The 18,836-nt window shown below is 39.7% G+C and overlaps 1 protein-coding gene across 1 annotated transcript in view; it reads right to left on the bottom strand.

Moving 5' to 3' along the window:
- Window positions 1-18,836, bottom strand: part of LOC139408280 (E3 ubiquitin-protein ligase rnf213-alpha-like) — a 99,907-nt gene that overhangs the window by 60,842 nt on the left and 20,229 nt on the right. The window contains exons 6-14 of the mRNA XM_071151984.1: window positions 16,733-16,869; window positions 15,067-15,237; window positions 12,872-13,059; window positions 11,853-12,103; window positions 11,338-11,597; window positions 4,455-4,667; window positions 3,933-4,125; window positions 3,779-3,834; window positions 3,526-3,679 (exon numbers count right to left, since the gene is read on the bottom strand). Coding sequence (XP_071008085.1) covers window positions 3,526-3,679; window positions 3,779-3,834; window positions 3,933-4,125; window positions 4,455-4,667; window positions 11,338-11,597; window positions 11,853-12,103; window positions 12,872-13,059; window positions 15,067-15,237; window positions 16,733-16,869 — 1,623 coding nt within the window. The remainder of the gene's footprint in view (window positions 1-3,525; window positions 3,680-3,778; window positions 3,835-3,932; window positions 4,126-4,454; window positions 4,668-11,337; window positions 11,598-11,852; window positions 12,104-12,871; window positions 13,060-15,066; window positions 15,238-16,732; window positions 16,870-18,836) is intronic.

An 18,836-nucleotide genomic window follows, 5' to 3' on the forward strand; every position in this document is an offset into this window, starting at 1 on the left:
TCTGTCATAATACAATAGAGACATAGAGACAGTAGATCTAGCTGGTCTGACATATTATAATAGAGACAGTAGATCTAGCTGGTCTGTCATAATATAATAGAGACAATGGATCCAGTTGGTCTGTCATAATATAATAGAGACAGTGGATCTAGTTGGTCTGTCATATTATAATAGAGACAGTAGATCTAGCTGGTCTGTCATAATATAATAGAGACATAGAGACAGTAGATCTAGCTGGTCTGTCAGATTATAATAGAGACAGGTCTGTCATATTATAATAGAGACAGTAGATCTAGCTGGTCTGTCATAATATAATAGAGACAGAGACAGTAGATCTAGCTGGTCTGTCATAATATAATAGAGACATAGAGACAGTAGATCTAACTGGTCTGTCATAATATAATAGAGACATAGAGACAGTAGATCTAGCTGGTCTGACATAATATAATAGAGACAGTAGATCTAGCTGGTCTGTCATAATATAATAGAGACAGTGGATCTAGCTGGTCTGTCATAATATAATAGAGACAGTGGATCTAGCTGGTCTGTCGTAATATAATAGAGACAGTGGATCTAGCTGGTCTGTCATAATATAATAGAGACAGTGGATCTAGCTGGTCTGTCATAATATAATAGAGACAGTAGATCTAGCTGGTCTGTCATAATATAATAGAGACATAGAGACAGTAGATCTAGCTGGTCTGTCATATTATAATAGAGACAGTAGATCTAGCTGGTCTGTCATAATATAATAGAGACAATGGATCCAGTTGGTCTGTCATAATATAATAGAGACAGTGGATCTAGTTGGTCTGTCATATTATAATAGAGACAGTAGATCTAGCTGGTCTGTCATAATATAATAGAGACAATGGATCCAGTTGGTCTGTCATAATATAATAGAGACAGTGGATCTAGCTGGTCTGTCATAATATAATAGAGACAGTAGATCTAGCTGGTCTGTCATATTATAATAGAGACAGTAGATCTAGCTGGTCTGTCATAATATAATAGAGACAATGGATCCAGTTGGTCTGTCATAATATAATAGAGACAGTGGATCTAGCTGGTCTGTCATATTATAATAGAGACAGTAGATCTAGCTGGTCTGTCATAATATAATAGAGACAATGGATCCAGTTGGTCTGTCATAATATAATAGAGACAGTGGATCTAGCTGGTCTGTCATAATATAATAGAGACAGTAGATCTAGCTGGTCTGTCAGATTATAATAGAGACAGTAGATCTAGCTGGTCTGTCAGATTATAATAGAGACAGTAGATCTAGCTGGTCTGTCATAATATAATAGAGACAGTAGATCTAGCTGGTCTGTCATAATATAATAGAGACAGTAGATCTAGCTGGTCTGTCAGATTATAATAGAGACAGTAGATCTAGCTGGTCTGTCAGATTATAATAGAGACAGTAGATCTAGCTGGTCTGTCATATTATAATAGAGACATAGAGACAGTAGATCTAGCTGGTCTGTCATATTATAATAGAGACAGTAGATCTAGCTGGTCTGTCATAATATAATAGAGACATAGAGACAGTAGATCTAGCTGGTCTGTCATAATATAATAGAGACATAGAGACAGTAGATCTAGCTGGTCTGTCATAATATAATAGAGACATAGAGACAGTAGATCTAGCTGGTCTGACATAATATAATAGAGACAGTAGATCTAGCTGGTCTGTCATAATATAATAGAGACAGTGGATCTAGCTGGTCTGTCATAATATAATAGAGACAGTAGATCTAGCTGGTCTGTCATAATATAATAGAGTCAGTGGATCTAGCTGGTCTGTCATAATATAATAGAGACAGTGGATCTAGCTGGTCTGTCATAATATAATAGAGACAGTGGATCTAGCTGGTCTGTCATAATATAATAGAGACAGTGGATCTAGCTGGTCTGTCATAATATAATAGAGACAGTAGATCTAGCTGGTCTGTCATAATATAATAGAGACAGTAGATCTAGCTGGTCTGTCATATTATAATAGAGACATAGAGACAGTAGATCTAGCTGGTCTGACATAATATAATAGAGACAGTAGATCTAGCTGGTCTGTCATAATATAATAGAGACAGTGGATCTAGCTGGTCTGTCATAATATAATAGAGACAGTGGATCTAGCTGGTCTGTCATAATATAATAGAGACAGTGGATCTAGCTGGTCTGTCATAATATAATAGAGACAGTGGATCTAGCTGGTCTGTCATAATATAATAGACAGTGGATCTAGCTGGTCTGTCATAATATAATAGAGACATAGAGACAGTAGATCTAGCTGGTCTGACATAATATAATAGAGACAGTAGATCTAGCTGGTCTGACATAATATAATAGAGACAGTAGATCTAGCGGGTCTGTCATAATATAATAGAGACAGAGACAGTAGATCTAGCTGGTCTGACATAATATAATAGAGACAGTAGATCTAGCTGGTCTGACATAAAATAATAGAGACAGTAGATCTAGCTGGTCTGTCATAATATAATAGAGACAGTAGATCTAGCTGGTCTGTTAGATTATAATAGAGACAGTGGATCTAGCTGGTCTGTCATAATATAATAGAGACAGTAGATCTAGCTGGTCTGACATAATATAATAGAGACAGTATATCTAGCTGGTCTGTCATATTATAATAGAGACAGTAGATCTAGCTGGTCTGTCATAATATAATAGAGACAGTGGATCTAGCTGGTCTGTAATAATATAATAGAGACAGTGGATCTAGCTGGTCTGTCATAATATAATAGAGACAGTGGATCTAGCTGGTCTGTCATAATATAATAGAGACAGTGGATCTAGCTGGTCTGTCATAATATAATAGAGACAGTAGATCTAGCTGGTCTGTCATAATATAATAGAGACATAGAGACAGTAGATCTAGCTGGTCTGACATAATATAATAGAGACAGTAGATCTAGCTGGTCTGACATAATGTAATAGAGACAGTAGATCTAGCTGGTCTGTCATAATATAATAGAGACAGAGACAGTAGATCTAGCTGGTCTGACATAATATAATAGAGACAGTAGATCTAGCTGGTCTGACATAAAATAATAGAGACAGTAGATCTAGCTGGTCTGTCATAATATAATAGAGACAGTAGATCTAGCTGGTCTGTTAGATTATAATAGAGACAGTGGATCTAGCTGGTCTGTCATAATATAATAGAGACAGTAGATCTAGCTGGTCTGACATAATATAATAGAGACAGTATATCTAGCTGGTCTGTCATATTATAATAGAGACAGTAGATCTAGCTGGTCTGTCATAATATAATAGAGACAGTAGATCTAGCTGGTCTGTCATAATATAATAGAGACAATTCAACAAGTGAATTGTTCAAAATCATTCTAATACCGGACAGTATATTGCCAGCATTGTTTTATATATTGTTGTTGTGAAAGAGAACGGTCAGGTCGTCAAGGTTGTTTTTGTCACAGAGAATGTGTTCTCCATAACCTTCCCGATTAAATAATGGTAACAGTAAATATAATTTCTACATACCTTGGACTGGGAAAAGTTTGATACTGAGGCTAACAAGCTCACGCAGTCTACAGGGATGGCTGTGAATTTTGAGGATCGACCTCCATTGCATATCTTCTTAAGCAGTTCCACTGTTGTTGCCAAGCACTCACTCCCATAACCATCATTGAAACAACTGCAAAAAAACAAAACAAAAAAAGATGACAGTTGACAGTTGAAAACTACACAACTGTCAATATTGAAACAAACTCATTAGACAAGTATGTCAAATCACCTGTATTTTTGCTCTTTAAGATGGTTTTGAATATGTGAAAGAGTGGCAGTGAAATTCTGTAAGGTATAAAAATAACATTTAAGTTAGTACCATTCTTGGTGCGTTACCTTAGTACGATAGAATGTCTTCAACTACAGTAGTGATTTGAACTCACCCCGTTGTTGCTGGTGGATACGCTCACAGGAGCCTTCACAGTAAAAACAAGAAGCATGTCCAGGAGCTCAACTTCGACAATGGAGCTGTATTCTACCAGATCCTCTACGGTCAGTAGACACATCCAGGAACGGCTCGCTAGTCTGTCCATCTCCACTAAATGTCCATTGGCTTTAATGAGATTCAACATTGTTCTACAAATGGAGGAGTTAAGGGTTATTAGCAACGTCCGCCCCCCACAAAAAAAAAATGTAAGAGGACTAAACTAAGCTAAATAAAGGATTCACTTTTTATGTGGTGATATAGTCACCAGAGTTGGGGCTAATTCCATTTCAATTCAGTGAATTCACTAGGCCTAAACAGATTCTAATTAAACATTTTCCTCAATGGTTTTCTATGAGACAAAACATTTAAATGAGAATTTCAGTTTACAGACTGAATTCGACGAATTGAAATGGAACAGACCCCAAACCCCGATAGTCACAAATATTTGCCTACGTGAAATGGGAGAGAAATATGGTACCTGCTGTCGTTGCTGTTCTGTGAAGTGTTGGTCACTTTTCGCAGACCTGCCCAAGTATTTTGCAGACCTGACCAAGTCTTGCAACTTGGTGTGATTGTGACAGGGATTGGTTCAAAGGGTTTGGAGGAACCTTTGAGGAGATGGAGCATGGGAATCACTAGAATCCCCTCCTCCTTCGCAATGTCTATCAGTTTCTCCAACAGGTCTGGCAATCTGTTTAGGAGAGAGGTAATGTCACCAACAGCTCTGGCAATATGTTTAGGAGAGAGGTAATGTCACCAACAGGTCTGGCAATCTGTTTAGGAGAAGCTCTGGCAATCTGTTTAGGAGAGAGGTAATGTCACCAACAGCTCTGGCAATCTGTTTAGGAGAGAGGTAATGTCACCAACAGCTCTGGCAATCTGTTTAGGAGAGAGGTAATGTCACCAACAGCTCTGGCAATCTGTTTAGGAGAGAGGTAATGTCACCAACAGCTCTGGCAATCTGTTTAGGAGAGAGGTAATGTCACCAACAGCTCTGGCAATCTGTTTAGGAGAGAGGTAATGTCACCAACAGCTCTGGCAATCTGTTTAGGAGAGAGGTAATGTCACCAACAGCTCTGGCAATCTGTTTAGGAGAGAGGTAATGTCACCAACAGCTCTGGCAATCTGTTTAGGAGAGAGGTAATGTCACCAACAGCTCTGGCAATCTGTTTAGGAGAGAGGTAATGTCACAACTCCAAATTGGAGTTGATGACAGGGCAAAGACCGTCAATAATCTACACAATTTGAGACAACGGCCAGCAATATTAAGCAATAGGGAACAATGGGGATCGTTGATTGGTCAGTGAGTGGTCAAGCCCCTCATCACACCTACAACTTATTTATTCATCAAAAACCTTTTTAGGCCACCGGCAGCTATTCCGCCCATGATTCTCACTGTGAAAATAACTCAAATATTTCTGTCACTCCTGGACCTGAATCGCTAACCCCAGTATCAAAGGGAAATGTACAAAATAAAACACTACCGGTCAAATGTTTGGAGTCACTTAGAGATTACCTTGTTGTTGAAAGAAAAGTAAAAACAAATATTGTCCCATAAAATAACATTAAATTGATCAGAAATACAGTGTAGACATTGTTAATGTTGTAAATGGATATTGTAATTGGAAACTGCTGATTTTTAATGGAATATCTACGTAGGCGTACAGAGGCCCATTATTAGCAACCATCACTCCTGTGTTCCAATGGCACGTTGTGTTAGCTAATCCAAGTTGATAATTTAAAAAAGGTTAATTGATCATTAGAAAGCCCTCTTGCAATGATGTTAGCACAGCGGAAAACTGTTGTTCTGATTAAAGAAGCAATAAAACTGTCCTTCTCTAGACTAGTTGAGTATCTGGAGCATCAGCATTTGTGGGTTCGATTACAGGCTCAAAATGGCCAAGAACAAAGACCTTTCTGCTGAAACTCGGCAGTCTATTCTTGTTCTGAGAAATGAAGGCTATTCCATGCGAGAAATTGCCAAGAAACTGAAGATCTCGTACAACGATGTGTACTACTCCCTTCACAGAACAGCGCAAACTGTCTCTAACCAGAATAGAAAGAGGAGTGGGAGGCCCCGGTGCACAACTGAGCAAGAGGACAAGTAGAGTACAGTAGAGTGTCTAGTTTGAGAAACAGACGCCTGAAGTCCTCAACTGGCAGCTTCATTAAATAGTACCCGCAAAACACCAGTCTCAATGTCAACAGTGAAGAGGCGACTCCGGGATGCTGGCCATCCTTTGCGCACACATTAATAGATCATGCTGTCATTTAGCAGTAGACTGAACTAAGCTGTGAGAGACGAGTGTGACAAGACAAATGGTTTCAGTTCCTTTTAGAAACAGTGTTGAGACCGTGAGCATTCTCAATAACACCATTACCACGGCCCAACCGCAGTTTCTCACTTCCATAGTCATTTGACTGTACATTAGGGTCACCAAACAGTGGTTCCTCACGGCTATTGGTTGTCACACCACCCAAAGGGGGGGAGGGGGGGGGGTTGTATTCTTCGAATTAAAGCTATGCATCTGTTGTGTGATTGTAAACCGTTCCAGAAATGCAATTCTTATAATAAAATAAGTTGTGTGAAGAATACAGTCTATCTTCCTTCCTTTCCTCTACACTCCTTAAACAGCAATGCGTCAGGTGTCTTTTTTAAAATCCTGGCCATGCATTAGCCTATCCATAAAAGTTTTTTTTAAATTGGTCTACTCAAGATAAATATTTTGGAGGCTTTTGCCATTATGCTTTTGCATTATACACAATTCACACGAGTCTAACTCCTCACTTAATTTACCTTGATCAAATAGCCAGCGTCATTTCCAAAGAGTGCCTCCTCCAAAATGATACAGTCCTAGAAAATTCCAAATCAAACCGTGGATAGGTTATATCTTGCTTATTGAGAACGTGCTTCACACATACAATTAACAGAATCCTAGTATTTGTGTGATTTGTAAAGCCTATACTCGTTCAAACCAGTTAGAACAATGTTGACTGCTGCCAATACTGAAAACATATTTAGAAAATATATTTTACCGTTGCTATATTTGGTTTCAATAGCCTATGCTATTATTGGTTCCCATAGCCTATGCTATTGCTATATTTGGTTTCAATAGCCTATGCTATTATTGGTTTCAATAGCCTATGCTATTGCTATTATTGGTTTCAATAGCCTATGCTATTGCTATATTTGGTTCCCATAGCCTATGCTATATTTGGTTCCATAGCCTATGCTATTGCTATTATATTGCTATTATTGGTTTCAATAGCCTATGCTATTATTTGTTTCAATAGCCTATGCTATTATTTGTTTCAATAGCCTATGCTATTTAATAAACACTATTGTAAAAACGGCAACCTTATCTTGGCGCTCCCTTCTGGTTACTTTAGTAAGGAAGCTTATGCCGCGTTCACATCATGTCGGGAACTCGGGACCTCAAGAGTTAAAATCAATGTAAATGATTTGCATCGAGCTTCCTAGTAAGAAACTCAGTAATTTACGAGTTTCCGACATGAGGCAAACATGGCAATAGTCTCCTTTTCTTTAAGAACCCAAGCCTTCCCAGAGGCTGTTATCGCAGCAAAGTGACGACCAACTCCATATTAAAGCCCATGATTTTGTAATGAGATGTTTGACGAGCAGGTGTCCACATACCGCTGGTCATGTAGTGCACCTGTTTTCGAGTAGACTTGGAATATGCAGCATGCAACATGAATTGTCTTGACCGTATGAAGCTGTAACTCCGCTGACCATTGAGCCAATGTGCCTGCTCAGGAGGCTAGTGTTTCATTAGCCATCTCTCTGTCAGTTCATTCAAATGTTTTTAATCATGTTTAGGCCTGAATATACAAGTATGTCTCATGTCAAGTAAAGAAGACCATTTTTATGATATACTTTTGCATAGAAACCCAAATAAAAGCACGTAGATAGAAAGATGTGTGTGCATGATGTAATGTAATGTATTCTAGAATGGAGTTTTTTTTAAAAACTAGATCTGCATAAATCAGTCAACAAAGCATATCCTACACATACAGCGTGTTCGTAAAGTATTCAGACCGCTTGACTTCATCTAAAATGGATTTAATAGTTTACCCCCCCCCCCCCCCCCCCCCGCATCAATCTACACACAATAGTGCATTGTGTCCCGCCACCACCAACCCCTCTTCTACGCTACTGCTACTCTCTGTTCATCATATATGCATAGTCACTTTAACCATGTCTACACCTACATATTACCTCAATCAGCCTGACTAACCGGTGTCTGTATGTAGCCTCGCTACTGTATATAGCCTCGCTACTGTATGTAGCCTCGCTACTGTATGTAGCCCCTCTACTGTATATAGCCCCTCTACTGTATGTAGCCCCTCTACTGTATGTAGCCCCTCTACTGTATGTAGCCCCTCTACTGTATGTAGCCCCTCTACTGTATGTAGCCCCTCTACTGTATGTAGCCTCTCTATTGTTTTTCACTCTCTTTTTACTGTTGTTTTATTTCTTTACCTACCTATTGTTCACCTAATACCTTTTTTGCACTATTGGTTAGAGCCTGTAAGTAAGCATTTCACTATAAGGTCGACTACACCTGTTGTATTCAGCATTTCACTGTGAGGTCTACTACACCTGTTGTATTCAGCATTTCACTGTAAGGTCTACTACACCTGTTGTATTCAGCATTTCCCTGTAAGGTCTACTACACCTGTTGTATTCAGCATTTCACTGTAAGGTCTACTACACCTGTTGTATTCAGCATTTCACTGTGAGGTCTACTACACCTGTTGTATTCAGCATTTCACTGTAAGGTCTACTACACCTGTTGTATTCAGCATTTCACTGTAAGGTCTACTACACCTGTTGTATTCGGCATTTCACTGTAAGGTCTACTACACCTGTTGTATTCGGCATTTCACTGTAAGGTCTACTACACCTGTTGTATTCGGCATTTCACTGTAAGGTCTACTACACCTGTTGTATTCTGCATTTCACTGTGAGGTCTACTACACCTGTTGTATTCAGCATTTCACTGTGAGGTCTACTACACCTGTTGTATTCGGCATTTCACTGTAAGGTCTACTACACCTGTTGTATTCAGCATTTCACTGTAAGGTCTACTACACCTGTTGTATTCAGCATTTCACTGTAAGGTCTACTACACCTGTTGTATTCAGCATTTCACTGTAAGGTCTACTACACCTGTTGTATTCAGCATTTCACTGTGAGGTCTACTACACCTGTTGTATTCGGCATTTCACTGTAAGGTCTACTACACCTGTTGCATTCAGCATTTCACTGTAAGGTCTACTACACCTGTTGTATTCAGCATTTCACTGTAAGGTCTACTACACCTGTTGTATTCAGCATTTCACTGTGAGGTCTACTACACCTGTTGTATTCGGCATTTCACTGTAAGGTCTACTACACCTGTTGTATTCAGCATTTCACTGTGAGGTCTACTACACCTGTTGTATTCGGCATTTCACTGTAAGGTCTACTACACCTGTTGTATTCAGCATTTCACTGTAAGGTCTACTACACCTGTTGTATTCAGCATTTCACTGTGAGGTCTACTACACCTGTTGTATTCAGCATTTCACTGTGAGGTCTACTACACCTGTTGTATTCAGCATTTCACTGTAAGGTCTACTACACCTGTTGTATTCGGCATTTCACTGTAAGGTCTACTACACCTGTTGTATTCGGCATTTCACTGTAAGGTCTACTACACCTGTTGTATTCGGCATTTCACTGTAAGGTCTACTACACCTGTTGTATTCAGCATTTCACTGTAAGGTCTACTACACCTGTTGTATTCAGCATTTCACTGTAAGGTCTACTACACCTGTTGTATTCAGCATTTCACTGTAAGGTCTACTACACCTGTTGTATTCGGCATTACTACACCTGCATTTCACTGTAAGGTCTACTACACCTGTTGTATTCTGAGGTCTACTACACCTGTTGTATTCAGCATTTCACTGTAAGGTCTACTACACCTGTTGTATTCAGCATTTTGTAAGGTCTTCAGCATTTCACTGTAAGGTCTACTACACCTGTTGTATTCAGCATTTCACATTACACCTGTTGTATTCAGCATTTCACTGTGAGGTCTACTACACCTGTTGTATTCGGCATTTCACTGTAAGGTCTACTACACCTGTTGTATTCTGCATTTCACTGTGAGGTCTACTACACCTGTTGTATTCAGCATTTCACTGTGAGGTCTACTACACCTGTTGTATTCGGCATTTCACTGTAAGGTCTACTACACCTGTTGTATTAGGTCTACTACACCTGTTGTATTCAGCATTTCACTGTGAGGTCTACTACACCTGTTGTATTCGGCATTTCACTGTAAGGTCTACTACACCTGTTGCATTCAGCATTTCACTGTAAGGTCTACTACACCTGTTGTATTCAGCATTTCACTGTAAGGTCTACTACACCTGTTGTATTCAGCATTTCACTGTGAGGTCTACTACACCTGTTGTATTCGGCATTTCACTGTAAGGTCTACTACACCTGTTGTATTCGGCATTTCACTGTGAGGTCTACTACACCTGTTGTATTCAGCATTTCACTGTAAGGTCTACTACACCTGTTGTATTCAGCATTTCACTGTAAGGTCTACTACACCTGTTGTATTCAGCATTTCACTGTAAGGTCTACTACACCTGTTGTATTCAGCATTTCACTGTAAGGTCTACTACACCTGTTGTATTCAGCATTTCACTGTAAGGTCTACTACACCTGTTGTATTCAGCATTTCACTGTAAGGTCTACCTACACCTGTTGTATTCAGCATTTCACTGTAAGGTCTACTACACCTGTTGTATTCAGCATTTCACTGTAAGGTCTACTACACCTGTTGTATTCAGCATTTCACTGTGAGGTCTACTACACCTGTTGTATTCGGCACACGTGACAAATAAACTTTGATTTGATTTGGAATACCCGATAATGACAAAAGAAAAACTAGTTTTTAGAAATGTATAAAATAAAAAACCCAAATATCACATTTACATGAGTATTCAGACCCTTTGCTATGAGACTCAAATTTGAGCTCAGGTGCATCCTGTTTCAATTGATCATCCTTGAGATGTTTCTACAACTCGACTGGAGTCGTGTTTCTCAATGAGTTGAAAGGATGTGAAGGGATCCAACTGGTATTTACAACTGGTAATTACCACCTTTCCATTGGGTTATGAATGCAGCATTAAACCAACAGCCTTCTGGTCCGTCCGCCTCTATATAAACCTGTAGGGAAATGTAACTGCCACTGAGTTATTGAATCGTATGTGAAGCATCCCATCTTTTGGTTTAGGCCAATAGCTGAGGAACTGTAATGTTAAAACAACGTACTCACTTTTTGAGAAGTACGGCGGGTTGTGTAAAATCTGTCCAATACTGCAGGAACTCGTCTTTAGGCATGTTGGGCAGACAGAGAGCGAAGCATAGACCAGCGACTTCTGCTTTCTCTAGTGGGATCTCATAATGTTTACACATATACAGTACGATCACAGCGGCCTTCATTTGGTCCTGAAAAGTGGGACTCTTTCCCTCTCCCTTCTTCAGCAGCTGAGGAAGCACACTCTCCAGAATGAACTGTTTCAGCAGCTTTTGAACCTTGGAGTAAAAACAGAATGTTAGAAGACTGTTTAAGACATTTGTAAACGGCATTGCGTTTCTTTCTCATCTATTTAATCACGGTAACACAGCATGTATTTTTCTATGAATAATTTGGCATAACGTCTATGCATTATCGCTGGTCTATGCATTATCGCTGGTCTATGCATTATCGCTGGTCTATGCATTATCGCTGGTCTATGCATTATCTGAATGTCATTATGTTTATGTAACAATTCTTTAAAAATAACTCACATCTTTATTTGTTTTTTGTTTTCTCATATTCTTGTTGGTGCCTGCATACAATGACGGTTTCCTGTAAATCTGTTCAAATTGAATCAGTCGTTTCATGAAACAGTTGAGTTGAATGTCATTCCAGCTGTGAAGGAGTTCAAAAATAGTCTGAAGCATTATCTTCCCTGCGATTTCTCTGCCTTGGATTATTATTTTGGACACATCCTTGGATGGCGAGGCACAGATAATGTCATCATACTGATGCCAAGCCCCTGTGGTGGGGTGGAGGAGGGGATGGGTGGAGGTGGGGTAGAGGAGGGGATGGGTGGAGGAGGGGTGGGGTGGAGGAGGGGATGGGGTGGGGTGGAGGAGGGGTGGGGTGGACACACACAAACAAAAAGAAGATGCCACTTTAGCCAACCCATGTTTTATGTGATGTTCTTGGCAAAGCAGGAAAGAGACATTTTGACAGCACAAATAAGTTGATATGTTGCTAAAAAAAAAAAAATATGGAATACTATGCACTTGACTCAAAACTAATTTCAACTTGGTTTACAGTCGAGTTTGACCTAAAATAGTTTAAAATAGTTTTTTTTTTTTTTAAGTCTGAAGCTTATGCGTACGAGTGGGATTTTGTTCTTTACGCACAATCTCTGCTCTACTTGTTCAGCTGCCCAAAGAACAGGCTACTCTGGCGATTTTCTGTGATGAATGGAGAATGGTGCTTAATAAAGCCAGATCAAAGCTGAATCTACAGTGCATTCGGAAAGTATTCAGACCCCTTGACTATTTCCACATTTTGTTATGTTACAACCTTATTTTAAAATTGAATTGTTTGTTTTTCCTCATCAATCGTCACACAATACCCCATAATGACATCACAATACTCCATAATGACATCACAATACCCCATAGTGACAAAGCTAAAAAAGTGTTCTAAAATGGGATGAGCATCACCCAAAAGCTGTCATCTCATGTGTTCCAATTAAATGCAGCCATTGCAATTGAAAACAGTTGTAGAAATTCTACAAAACTCCTACCTTCCTCATCGAGTAGATTGGTGTTTACAGAAAGACTTCTTCTTCCGGTGGGATGTGTAGAGTCAATGTACTCGTACTCATACGTTGCCTTTTTGGAACTGTAGACAATATATCGGTATGGTATGGACACAGCGACCAGGTCAGTGACCAGGATTCCTTCGACTAAGAATCCATGCACTCCCAGTTCCCTGGAGAGATTGTAAGTAAACATGTAAAAACATTTAAACTTACACACATGGTGTTTTAAGCATATTTGATTAACCTGATGTATTTTCCGATATGTGCCACCCTGATTACCCTAGAAAGGGCAGTCCACAGGTCAGGAGTAACGACACTGAACGCCCTGTTGCCCCAGGTTCAATGCAGACCCGAGGCAGTGAGTGTTGGAGAAATATGGGTTCGACAGCTAGGTTTCCACGAACTTGTCCAGGGATTGTTTGGTCGACATTTACAACGTTTTTCATAGGAAATAGATTTGCTTCCCACTGGGCAAAAAAAACTGGTTGAATCAACATTGTTTACACAACATTTCAACAACAACAACAACAACAAAAAAATCCATGTGGTGACATTGAATCAACGTAGAAAACTGATTGGATAAAAAGTCATATCAATGTAAGGAAATTTGATCTACTTCCACTCAACCTAAATCCAATGAATTCACGTTTAGTTGACAACGCAACCAAATGTAAATCAAAAGCTAGACGTTGACCTGACGTCTGTGTCCGCTCCGTGGATCGCCACGCTGCGTATTTCCATTGTACTGTCGCGTTGATAAAAACAGCTGGACGTAAATGAGTCACACCTAAAAAAATAATAATGTTTTCACCAAAACCTAGAATGTCGAACAAAGATGCAGTCAAAGTGTTTCCATTATCCAATTAAGCAAATTGAGCATTAATAAAGGCTGTCACCAAAATTTGTCATGGTCTCAGGTAGCCCGCAAAAGCCAGCATGGATAGAATTTATTCATATTTGCCATATTCTAACAATTCTCATATGCCAACTTTTAGCCACGTTCGTGCCATGGTGAAAACGTCACACTCCTATAGATCTGAAACAATTGGGATGGTGAAAACTTCACACTCTTATAGATCTGAAACAATTGGGATGGTGAAAACTTCACACTCTTATAGATCTGAAACAATTGGGATGGTGAAAACTTCACTCTCCTATAGATCTGAAACAATTGGGATGGTGAAAACTTCACTCTCCTATAGATCTGAAACAATTGGGATGGTGAAAACTTCACTCTCCTATAGATCTGAAACAATTGGGATGGTGAAAACTTCACACTCCTATAGATCTGAAACCATTTGGAAACTTGCAACCAGCCAGTATCACCAAGCAAGGTCAGCAATTCAGGCATTCTTGAAAGTCAAGACAATCGTTGTCCTGCAAAGAAACATAACTTTTATAGTTAAAAAAAATATAGAGATTAAAAAAAATAATAAAAAAAAAGATTTTGCCAGCAGTAGGCCTTTAGAATGTAACGTGGAACGGATGGTTTTAATAGTGACATGATGACATCACGTGCCCCACTGTACCTTCAAAATGATTCGGCAATCAGCATTTATTTGAAGAAAAAAAACACCTGAATTTGTCGCTGAAAAGAAAGTTAGATAAAAGAAGAAACCCACCCGTCGAACAGATCAAATTTGTGTTGATCTTTAGAAGATTTCTCCTACATCTTCCGTTTCCATTTTAATTTTTTACAATTTTATTTTACCTTTATTTTACTAGGCAAGTCAGTTAAGAACAAATTCTTATTTTCAATGACGGCCTAGGAACAGTGGGTTAACTGCCTGTTCAGGGGCAGAACGACAGATACCTTGTCAGCTCGGGGGTTTGAACTTGCAACCTTCCGGTTACTAGTCCAATGCTCTGACCACTAGGCTACCCTACACGTCAAATATATTTTTGGGGGGGGGCCGACATTGCTTGTGTGGAATAAACCTGGGTCAATGAAAACCTGACTAGTTCTATTTAGTTTCTTGCCACTCAACATCACATCCTGTCCCAGGATTGGACTGTGGCTTTAAACACAACAAGGGTTATGACGTTAGGATGTGTTACATCACTCTTTTTGTAGAATGACATTACTTATAGGATTACTTTTTAGGGCAACACAAATGGGACAAACCACTAAATTCCCGGTTGAACATACAGTAGACACACACGTGAAGCGAACCCACTTTGTCACGGTTAGCTCAACTGCATTGGATTCCCAGCTCCCCGTTTCCTCCCCTGCCCATATGAAAAGGCGATCCTCATTCTGGTCAAGATTGAAGTCCATTGAGAGGATGGCGTGGAAATAGATTTTAAGTCTCTCTTTTGCCGACACCTGCATTTTCCCTGTGTCTGTCCTGAAATGAAAACAAACAACAATAATCAGATGAGTATGATCTAAACCAGGGCTCTTACAACCCTGTTCCTGGAGAGCTACCCTCCTGTAGTAGGTTTTCACTACAACCCTGTTCCTGGAGAGCTACCCTCCTGTAAGGTTTTCACTATAACCCTGTTCCTGGAGAGCTACCCTCCTGTAGGTTTTAACTACAACCCTGCTCCTGGAGAGCTACCCTCCTGTAAGGTTTTCACTACAACCCTGTTCCTGGAGAACTACCCTCCTGTAAGGTTTTCACTACAACCCTGCTCCTGGAGAGCTACCCTGCTGTAGGTTTTCACTACAACCCTGCTCCTGGAGAGCTACCCTGCTGTAGGTTTTCACTACAACCCTGCTCCTGGAGAGCTACCCTGCTGTAAAGGTTTTCACTTACAACCCTGTTCATGGAGAGCTACCCTCCTGTAAGGTTTTCAGTCCAACTCCAGTTGTAACTGGGGTACAGGTGCATCAAAGCTGGGACTGAGAGATTGAAAAACAGCTTAGATCTCAAGGCCATCAGACTGTTAAAAAGTCATTACTAACTCAAGAGAGACTGCTGCCAACACTGAGACCCAATCACTGGACACTTTAATGAATAGATCACGAGTCACTTTAAAACAATGCCACTTTAATAATGTTTACATATCTTACTTGACTCATCTCATATGTATATACTGTATTTTATACCATCTGCTGCACCTTGCCTATGCCGCTCATCCATATATTTATATGGACATATTTTAATTCACCTCTTTAGATTTGTGTGTATTAGGTAGTTATTGGGGGAATTGTTAGATATTACTGCATGGTTGGAACTAGAAGCTCAAGAATTTCGCTACACTCTCATTAACATCTGCTAACCATGTGTATGGACCAATAACATCTGCTAACCATGTGTATGTGACCAATAACATCTGCTAACCATGTGTATGGACCAATAACATCTGCTAACCATGTGTATGGACCAATAACATCTGCTAACCATGTGTATGGACCAATAACATCTGCTAACCATGTGTATGTGGCCAATAACATCTGCTAACCATGTGTATGGGCCAATAACATCTGCTAACCATGTGTATGGGCCAATAACATCTGCTAACCATGTGTATGGACCAATAACATCTGCTAACCATGTGTATGTGACCAATAACATCTGCTAACCATGTGTATGTGACCAATAACATCTGCTAACCATGTGTATGTGACCAATAACATCTGCTAACCATGTGTATGGACCAATAACATCTGCTAACCATGTGTATGGGCCAATAACATTTGATTTGTATCATCTTGGTTCAGCTTATCAACCAGCTAATTATTAGAATCAGGTGTGTTAAAACCTCCAGGATGGTAGGAGATGGTTGGAGAGCCTTGGTCTAAACGTATGCAGGTATGTAGGATTTGGGGAAGGGGATTTAAATAACCATGAGCATTGAATGACATCCGGTTTTAGCAGAACGTTTTGGAATGGATACCTTTTTGGAGGTGGACAAGGATACTTTTTATCCATAGTTCCAGAGTCATCCCTTCTCGTGTCTCCTTTCCTATGGTCAGACTGCTCGACCTCCATGGCATCATCCTGCAGGCCAACACTGGAGGGGATGCTGTCTGTCTGTTAAACAAGTAACACAAGACACCTGTTAACGCTTAACTGTCCCTCAAGTGAAAATGACCAAATAGTTTTAAAGTAACTGTCCACTGAAAGTTTCACTTTTAAAAAGTTTATATTCTGTTAACTCATACTCAAATAATGTTTTTGACTCATCCTATACTCATGTGGCCAAATCATAAATTGGATGAAAATGTTTTTTTTATTTTTAACTTCACCTCAAACTTGGATCTCAAAGAGACCAGTTCAAATTGTCACATGCTTCGTAAACAACAGAAGCAGACTAACAGTGAAATGCTGACTGATGGGTCCTGGGTAAACAACAGGTGTAGACTAACAGTGAAATGCTGACTGATGGGTCCTGGGTAAACAACAGGTGTAGACTAACAGTGAAATGCTGACTGAAGGGTCCTGGGTAAACAACAGGTGTAGACTAACAGTGAAATGCTGACTGAAGGGTCCTGGGTAAACAACAGGTGTAGACTAACAGTGAAATGCTGACTGAAGGGTCCTGGGTAAACAACAGGTGTAGACTAACAGTGTAATGCTGACTGAAGGGTCCTGGGTAAACAACAGGTGTAGACTAACAGTGAAATGCTGACTGAAGGGTCCTTGGTAAACAACAGGTGTAAACTAACAGTAAAATGCTGACTGAAGGGTCCTGGGTAAACAACAGGTGTAGACTAACAGTGAAATGCTGACTGAAGGGTCCTGGGTAAACAACAGGTGTAGACTAACAGTGTAATGCTGACTGAAGGGTCCTGGGTAAACAACAGGTGTAGACTAACAGTGTAATGCTGACTGAAGGGTCCTTGGTAAACAACAGGTGTAGACTAACAGTGAAATGCTGACTGATGGGTCCTTGGTAAACAACAGAAGCAGACTAACAGTGAAATGCTGACTGAAGGGTCCTTGGTAAACAACAGAAGCAGACTAACAGTGAAATGCTGACTGAAGGGTCCTTGGTAAACAACAGGTGCAGACTAACAGTGAAATGCTGACTATTATATTTCTAATGACCAGTATGCGCCCACACCCTTCTGTTGTTGGGGTACGCCCACACCATTCCAACATAGAAAATATACTTTTTAACAGACTAAATTATTATCTATTTTGTAAGGAAAACTACTTCACTCATATTGTAACTAATTATAGGTCATATATACTGTACCAGTGAAAAGTTTGGACACACCTACTCATTCAAGGGTTTTTCTTAAATTTTTACTATTTTCTATATTGTAGAAAAGTAGAGAATACACCAAAACTATGAAATAACACATATGGAATCATGTAGTAACCAAAAAAAGTGTTAAACAAATCCAAATATATTTTCAAAGTATTCTTCAATGTAGCCACCATTTGCCTTGATGACAGCTTTGCACACTCTTGGCATTCTCTCAACCAGCTTCATGAGGTAGTCACCTGGAATGCATTTCAATTAACCTCTTGGTGTTAGGGGGCAGTATTTTCATTTTTGGAAAAAAAACATTCCCGTTTTAAACGGGATATTTTGTCAGGAAAATATGCTAGAATATGCATATAATTGACAGCTTTGGATAGAAAACACTAACGTTTCCAAAACTGAAAAGATATTGTCTGTGAGTATAACAGAACTGATGTTGCAGGCGAAAGCCTGAGAAAAATCCAATCCGGAAGTGCCCCAGGTTTTGAAAGCTCTGCGTTCCAATGACTCCCTATATGGCTGTGAATGTACCATCAACGAGCTTACGTTTTCCCCAAGGTGTCTACAGCATTGTGACGTAGTTTTACGCATTTCTGTTGAAGAATAGCCGTAGGCAGCCACATTGCGTAAGTGGTCACATGGTGGCTCCGAGAGAGATTCTCGCGTAAAATACAGAGGTAGCCATTACTCCAATCGGTCAGAGTGAAAAACGAATTGTCCCGACTGATATATTATTGAATAGATATTAGAAAAACACCTTAAGGATGGATTCTATACAACGTTTGCC

Source organism: Oncorhynchus clarkii, chromosome 5 (assembly GCF_045791955.1).
Source record: "Oncorhynchus clarkii lewisi isolate Uvic-CL-2024 chromosome 5, UVic_Ocla_1.0, whole genome shotgun sequence".
In the NCBI taxonomy this organism is placed as follows: Eukaryota; Metazoa; Chordata; class Actinopteri; order Salmoniformes; family Salmonidae; genus Oncorhynchus; species Oncorhynchus clarkii.